The sequence below is a fragment of the Bombyx mori genome, chromosome 5 (genome assembly GCF_030269925.1).
Source record: "Bombyx mori chromosome 5, ASM3026992v2".
Classification (NCBI taxonomy): domain Eukaryota; kingdom Metazoa; phylum Arthropoda; class Insecta; order Lepidoptera; family Bombycidae; genus Bombyx; species Bombyx mori.
In genome coordinates, this window is record NC_085111.1 from 7,037,804 (window position 1) to 7,046,261 (window position 8,458).

The 8,458-nt window shown below is 35.3% G+C and overlaps 1 protein-coding gene across 1 annotated transcript; it reads right to left on the minus strand.

The window, feature by feature from the left end:
- Positions 1–5,767: 5,767 nt before the first annotated feature.
- On the minus strand, positions 5,768–8,071 carry Or-13 (olfactory receptor 13). The gene is made up of 5 exons (NM_001173132.1): positions 7,332–8,071; positions 7,122–7,221; positions 6,846–6,947; positions 6,470–6,625; positions 5,768–5,827 (listed from the first exon to the last, which is right to left on the minus strand). Exons 1-5 carry the CDS (start codon positions 8,069–8,071, stop codon positions 5,768–5,770), a joined length of 1,158 nt encoding a protein of 385 aa, NP_001166603.1.
- Positions 8,072–8,458: the final 387 nt, after the last annotated feature.

The window sequence follows — 8,458 nt, forward strand, 5'->3', positions numbered from 1 at the left end:
ACTCTTCATCTCCCCCCACACTGTTGGGGTGCCCCCCTATGGGGACCCATTTCTACCACCCACTTGGGTGAACCACTCCCCCTTAAGGGGAGTGATTTACGTCGGTCCCTCCCCGCGACGGTCTTCCCCTTCTGGGGAGCCCTTAGTGGGTGAGCGCCAAACTAGTGCCGCGGCTCCCCCTCTGATTTGTAGAGGTGGGGCCGCGGCATGGGGCCGGTGGCGGGCCCCACGGTGCTGACTGTTGTCCCGCTTTGTACATAATGTAAATAGTCTAGTTAATAGTTAGTATAGTAGTTTAATTTTAGTTAGTTAGTTAGTAGTAAGTAGAAAAAAAAAAAAAAAAAAAAAAAAAAAAAAAAAAAAAAAAAAAAAAAAAAAAAAAAAAAAAAAAAAAAAAAAAAAAAAAAAATCAAGCAGAGGACAGCGGCCGGCGCCGGGGTGACTCCTCCGCGGGCATCACTCCGCCCAACAGAACCAAGCCCATCGTATTATGTATAAGTATATATATTTTGTCGATGCTATGCAACCGTATGCGCGCTGCGAACAGTCCTTCCCCGTCTCGTCCTGCATTTATATCACCCCTGCCCTGTGGTAGGGAGCCCCGTCCCGGGTAGTGGGGTTTGCCCCGAGGCCCGTTCCGTGCCCCCGAAAGGGGGTACGACGACCCTTCTTGTCTTGTCGATGACTGTAATGGCCCTTAAGCTTAAGGTAGGCTCAGTATGCACACTTGAATAACTTATACTGAAAGGAAAACATAGGCAAGTTTGATGATAATAATTAATTCAATGGAGAACTCTAGTTTCTTAAATGTGAGAGTGTTAAAATTTAATGATTACATCACAAAATAGCTTGACTCTAAAATGAAGAGGCGATTAGAGAATATCCAAAATACCAATAACAATAAACAAAATCGCGTCTTGCATAATTTAGTACCTAAAATTAACTTTAATTATTCTATAAATTTCAACAACCACCCTCCACATTATTAGCATTCACGACGTAACTACATCCGAAATAAAAGGGTCCAAATATTTTAGGTCAACTTGATTCATAATCAGATTGTAAGTTTAATTTCGAACTGTTAAGAGTTAATTTTGCTTGTCGCTTCTTAGTCCGTCTTCGCAATTAATTTAGTATGAGGAAATCTCCATCTCTTGACAATGTTACAGCATTTACTTTTCCTACTGCCGTGACTTTCGTTTTAAGGAATTTTGTTATTTCAATGAAATTTCAACGTTTTGATAAGTTTACGAATTCAGACCAATTTTTAGAGCTCGGAAAACGTTTTGACACCTTTTAGAAACACAAATTAATTAGCAAAATCGTGATGATTTTGCTAATTAAGCTATTGGGCCACCAATCCGCATAATCAGCTCCAGACTGAAAATGTACTTAGGACAATGCTAATTCTCGAAAATTCTAATGCGGTGACGACTGTGTGAAACACTTACGGAGATTTTCAAAATCGTGATCCAAAACCGTTGACCGTAAAACCATCACCCTAATACTGAACCAGTGTGCCCGCATTGAAAGCGGAACGATGTATGTCGCACCGCAAACTGTTTGGATTGTTGTTCAGAACTTTTAGACGACGACCAACCCGGGACCTTTCTTATACTCCAAGGTTTCGAGACTACTTCTTTAAAATATTGAGTGAGTGGCCTTGTTGAGAGTTCACCTTAGTGGCTTTACTTGTTCGGTATCTTGTCTCTGTTTGTTGTTGGTTGAAAAACGGTAAAGTTAGATAAACTTTTTGAATTTTATATATCACGTTGTTAGAAATAAGTAAAATAAGACGCTTGAAATTATTATGCCGATACAGAGCCTAATGAAATTGTTTTTAAATTTGTAAGAAAAAGTTCTCGTTCATTTTAAACAGAAACATTTTTATTGCCATTTTTATTTTTATTTCTATTACGTTTTTTTATCGTTTTCGTTAGTGAACGCTTAGACAAATGAAAAACTCATTCTCCCTGGTTATATCGGTGAGAGTGATAAATTCGGGAAGTAGTTTCATAAACTTTTTTTTAAGTATCGTCACTGACTGACCAACAAATGTTGACTGTCGTAGAGACATGCCTCTTGGAGCGATTTCCTGAGCTTCAAACAGATGCAATAATTAATATTCTTCATAAATTTAATCCCAAAGGCGTAAGCCGGTGTTGCAAAATTTTCAAAGAAATAATCATTTTCTAACTGTCATGATGCAGGTCTATAATATCGTTTTTTTTTTATAAATATATTCAACAAAATATATAAAAACAGATTAGGTATATTGTTATTCACTTTCAATCTGTAAAAGCTATGCTTAATAACAAAAATACATTTCCGCAGCGCTCGGCTCGACTCACCGCAAAGTCGCGACAAAGGATACCGATCTTTATAATGTTTGCTTTACCTTGGCTTAACTTCCACTTTAGCTATGAGAAAACACTATATCGAAGTCCCTGAATATGTGTTTTAACTTATAATAAAATCACCCAGTAATTTGTAATCTATTACATTTTTTTCCCTACCTATGCTGATAACCTTGAGAGGCTATTTCAGCTTCACCCTAACGTGTAGATGAGCCTCAAACTGGAAGTGTTGCTAGCACTAGCCCTAGCAAGAGCAGTGCTTCGCAGAATCTACCGCCGGATCGGAAATGCGACCCACTGAGAAGATTCGGCGAAAAACTCAGTGGGCTGGGGTTAATTCACTCGTCGAGCCCTTCGTCGCAAGCGACGGGTTCGACGAGGACGGTGACCAGTGCTTGTGGTACCTAAAAGCACCGTTAATGGATCGGTAGGATCCGTAATGACGTGTTTAGGGCGCCGTCGACAGTTTACCATTCGGTCTACAGGTCGGTATATCGGGATTAGGTAAGCATTCATCGTCTCCTCTTTTAAAATCAAAGTGCTTTTTTTAAATTCAATGACATCGTCTCGTCACTTAAAAATCGATTTGTTTTTTTAGGTAAATGGAAAAAAGCCCTAATCTTCTCAAATTCTGGTCCAATTTGAAAGGTTTGAGACGAAGACGTGTTTCCATATGCAAAGTGAAGATTCCAAGGGAGTTATTTAACTAATTTTACATGCGGGACAAGTTTAAAACCCGCAACCATTTGTTTGCTTTGCCGCTGTCACGAGAACATCTTGGCGAAGCGAATTTCGACTCGACGAAGCGTCTTCTTGTACGCAAGGTCTTTGAATTTAACTCTGCAAAATCAAATGCTGAACTCGTAGTACGATTCGAATTCAAAGTTTGTTACAGATATCTAAGTAATTAATGAGAAACAATAACGTTTCAGATTAGTACATAGTTTAAAAGATAAATACATCGATTTCCTTACTTTTGCTTGTCAAATAGGCATAATTGGGTTATCGTGCGTAGACAATACTTTAAAAGTGTATGTGTGCAAATCACACACGGTAGAAGTGAAACTTATAAAAATAAGAATAATCGCAAGGATCAACTACTCCGCAGTACAATGGAGCAGCCTCACGCTGGGGTACCGCCTGCATGATCACGGTATCCGTACGCCAGGTAAGTATGGTTTAACAAGAGAAATACGAGAACGTCTATAAACTGTGTAACATCTTGTCACCTCGATTCAGGAATTGTTAAATTTACGTGCAGCGACATTTGTTGATAACAAACTAAATAGAAATAAAAGTGTCTCAGGGCGCTCCGAGAGCCACGACAGCGTGCACGGACGTCAAAAGCACACTGAAATAGTCGGGGACGCCAAACAGTGTGGAGCGCTTCGTGATCTGTCGGCGCCGCTCGGAGCCGCTTCGACAAGCCAATCGCAGCACACTTATTTTTTCGTTTCGTTTCATTTCGTTTCATCGAGTTTGAAATCACAACGATTCTAAAGAAGTTTCACTTCAAAAAAGCAAATTAAACTTGAAATGGACAATGTTGATAAATATTCAGTCTAATAATGTTGGGGATGATTATTCACACGTTGACTGCTATGATAAACACCTGTGCCCTGCGTAGCGCACTGAAGTAAGTATGTCGATTTCTCTTACTAAGCGCTTGGATTGACTAACATTGCGTTCTTTTGTTTTAATGTATGTCTTAGTCTTTTATGTCTCTTAGGAATAGATTCATTCCCAGTATCTTTGGATTCATCTTTCTCTGAATCTACTAGATATTCCGGCCTCTTAGTATTAAGATCGAAAAGAGAAATCGACACAATTACTTCAGTACGTCACTTAGGGCACCGGTTACCTACATGGCAGTCAACGTGTTAATAATAATAAAAAACTTTGATCATTAGTGTGTAAAGTAAAATTTTATTAGTACTGTATAGTACTGTATTAGTACTGTACTATAGTATTTAGTAGTATAAAAGTTGAAAGTACAAAAGCGTTTTATTAGTGAGATTTATAAGTTAAAGAGCGCTGCAAAATTACATACATAGGTATATCAATAAATAATATTACAGTAATAAAAGCCGAAATAAAGGAGTGGAGCGCAAAGAACAGACGCTACAAGGAGCATATTATTCAGTGTCACTGTCGGGACGTGTCCTGTAATATATGTTTTAATAAAAGGGTTTCAATTCTCACCCGAACATACATCACCCGAAGAAACCCGAAGTATCAATAATATCCGAAAAGATCTTCAATTTATTATTCATTGAAGTCGCTGGGTGGGGTGGGCCTCTATAAATCTAGGGATCGCCACTAAATCATCGTTTGCACGTTACGGAAGGACGTGTGCGAGCGCAATTTTTATCCTTTTTGGTTCGAAACAAATGGATATATTGCAATCGCGTTCGATGATTATTTGTTTTTCATTCGAACGTTAATCTGTTTTCCCTGCAGCGTTTCTGCTAAAAACAAAACAAGATCGCAGCAAATCAAGGATATTTTCACGCGTAGTTTTCCTGTAGCCGTAACATTAACAATGTATTCAGATGCCTAAACAAAGAACACCAGGTGGATGCTATGCCCACTGAAAGAATCCATAAAAACTGTAATGGTACCCTCGTCACGTCCGGACATCTTATTTATCTAGTCACGGGCAAATCATTGTTTCCTTTTCGTTGTATGTTCGAGCAAAAACAGGTCTTATTACTACCACCGGCTAACAGATGAACTACTGAACGGTCTTATTGTCCGGAACTTTGTGTGTGACGTTCGTTCCACGCAGACTCACAAAAACTTACGTAACCAAGTCGAAACAACTTTTATTTATTCATGAGCTTTCCACATTTAGCCTTCAAACAGCAAAAGCTACGCAGAAACCTTTAAACTTTACAGGTTTATAACATGAACATTTCAGAAAGCATTCTCGTTAAGGATTCATTTGAATAAATTACCTACTTATTTAAGTGACTAATTGAATTTATAATGAGAAAATATTTTATTACCATTTTGTGAAATATTCTTAATATTCTTTCTTAAGTGCTCATTAAAATTCTCATATTTGCACTATATCATCTACATTTTAGGAATATGCCTTATTAAAATGAATATAAATTAATACTTTTGATTGCTTATATCTATCTACACGAGTAAATCATAGGACCAAGCACAAACAAATGTTATACAATAGATAAAGAAGAAATTTGGAAATAACTCTATTTAAAATGCACAAAATACAAACCGATGCACAAAAAAAGCTTTGATATGAAACTACTCCGAATTTTTAACGACGAAGACACAATTATTTCTGTATTGCGCTTTTATTAAGCCCCTTAATTTGGTTCAATTCAGAAGCAGGTAATTCACAAATAGGTAAATAATCTATTAACATTTCTTAAGTGCTATTATTATTCACGTGTTTGTATGTACCGAAGAAGCGTAAAGAAAGAATACGCAGAATTCATAATCTGAAAATAAAATAGACAAATGAGTGTTTACTAAAACCATTGAAGGATATAGGTATATTAAATTATTTATTGTAAATCAGTGCCTTCAGCATACAGCGCCATTGATTTGGAAATAGAGAAAGAAGACACATTTTTTAAAATAAAATTATGAGGTGAATGCCAGAACCTATAGACATGGCAAAGTCAATTACGTAAAGTAACTCACGTAGCCACAGTCTCAGTTTCATTGTATAAATGCTATTTCACCCTTATAACCAAAAAGTACTACTTCATGTTCCTATGGAACATACAAAAGTGCCCAAACCTCCATATTTTTTTAAGCAGGCCTCTAATACAAAATAGCTTCCAACCACCAAATATGTACATTGTATGTTAACCGATGCTATGAGCCTGCTTCAGTTGGTAAAGCACTAGGCTGTCTATTTCTACGAAGAAATGGTCGTATTAAATTTCCATTAGAATGGTAATCAGCCTTTCTCCAATGTAATTAAGATTATCTCATATAGTACTTGTACAAGTGGTCTGTACTATTCAATTATATAAACTCTGGCTACAGCTCTAAATCTCAATCTTGCACCAGTTAAAAATTATTCTCAATCGAAAAAATATGCCTTTTATAAAATATATTCATAACATACTCACAGATGTAAAAGTGGCCAGTGAAAGTGAGAACATCTTTCCACCTGTAATCGACAGTGGCTTATTGGCTCTTTCAACGAAAAGACGCATGTTTATTTTAAAATCTTTAGAATTGGATGTCCAATCACAGTTATAAATTGCCGATGATAGCAAAATACTCTGAAATTATTATTTTTTTAATCATGAATCGTCCTATCGATTTGAGTGTCTATCTTTTGAGTTAAATGGTGAAAGTAAATGGTAAATCTTTCAACTCTCTTTGAATTTGTTAATTAATTTTAAATTAAGACGCCAATAAATGTAGCTTAAATCTAATCTTCTAGTTAAAAACCTAAATTTAATTTATGGGACATTATATCTAAGTTGGATTTTTTTTTACCTTGTCCATTATCCGACTACCAAACCAGCATGGGACCATTATTTGTATTATCATAATGAACATGTAGGTTGCTAAAAAAATATAGTACTCAACCGGGACTGACTGTAAAATAAAAATTAGAAAATAAGTGAGGTCTAGCTTAATTTTTGTAATGAATGAAGTTCTGGTCTTTGAAAAGATTCAATTAACATTTCTCAACTAGTGTCATCGGATGATCATAATAGTAATTCTATGTATAAAGATTTAACCTTTTTTTAAATCCGTAGTCAAACTTACCAGTGTAAAACTAAATAAACAAACACAGATAATGCACGAAGCCATACTAAACTGTACAAACAGTGTGAAACTGAAAATATTTTGGACAAGACTGCAAAATCTGAAATAAAAATTATGTCGAATGAATAAAAAAGCATAAAGAAAAAATAACTTTTTTTATTAAAGTAAAATGGGATAGGATTATAATAATAATCGTGTTTTAGTACACACCTTTCAATTTCATTATAGTGATCTAAATTTTTATTAAGACCCATAATTGATTCATTTAGTTGAGTGTGGTCTTTTCCGCTTTTTAGATTACGGAATTTGACGTTAAGAATATCTAGTTGTGCTATGATCAAAATCATTAGACCCAAAAAATATGTATCAATATTCAAATTATACAACATATGAAAATGTATCCCGACGATTTGGTAAAAATATAACGGGTACTCGAAAGTTTTTAAAAATGACTCTGACAGAAACGAGTAGCTACAAACGGGTAAAACCAGTTCAACTTTAAAGATCAAGTTCTTAAGCAAAGGTGAGGAGATATGTGTTAGATTCGCTGTTATAGAAACCAAAGCCACAATCTTCCAATATCTTTTAATGAAAACTTTTGCCCTGTGCAATATTTTTAATTCTTCCTCTGTATCCGTCTGAAATGCGTCACTTTCTAATATTTCAAAAATGATTTTAAGTTTGTGCCTCATAATTATAAACGTGAATACTTTAGACAATACAGACAATTCTGTTAAGTAAAATAACATTTCCCCGATAATTAGATCCAGTTGTCTGGGCACAAAATAAAAATTTATCGTATATAGAACATCGTAAAGTATTACGAAGAATGTTATAAAAATTTTGGAGTAGTATTTGTAATATCGATGCGGCTTATTTTCGGACCAAATACCTAAGAATTTCCAAAACTTCCAATTAATTTCAAAACAATCTATTTGTTTTGGAGCCATCGTACACAGACGCAAAATATTGAAAAATTTATATGGGCGACTAGTTCTTTTGCCGCCAAGATAAGGAATGTATAAAAATGTTTATTTGGTTTTTTATTAAATTCAAATTTTAAAAGAAACTGTATAAAGTGGAATCAAAGCTACCCTTTCATTACATCGTCCTATAATTGTATTAAAATTGGCAACAACTCCTTAAAGACCGCATTCCACATTATTATTTCTTCTTTATCAATCTATAATAATATTATATTGTATGAGTTACATCCATCCTGAAATTCTGAATGTAATTACCGTATTTAAATATAGGCACAAATTTTCAAAAATAATGGTAATTTGAAATTCAGGTGATTGCAATATCAAGTGTTACTAATAATTTATGCTAAATAA

What these genes read in the sequence shown, in the direction of transcription:
- Or-13 (NM_001173132.1), bottom strand. Translation starts at nt 8,071, where the DNA reads ATGGCTCCAAAACAAATAGATTGTTTTGAAATTAATTGGAAGTTTTGG. An exon ending in GTTTATTTAGTTTTACACTG is followed by an intron (nt 6,948 to 7,121) that starts GTAAGTTTGACT and finishes TTTATTTTACAG; the next exon opens with TCAGTCCCGGTTGAGTACTA. An exon ending in CACTGGCCACTTTTACATCT is followed by an intron (nt 5,828 to 6,469) that starts GTGAGTATGTTA and finishes TTTTATTTTCAG; the next exon opens with ATTATGAATTCTGCGTATTC.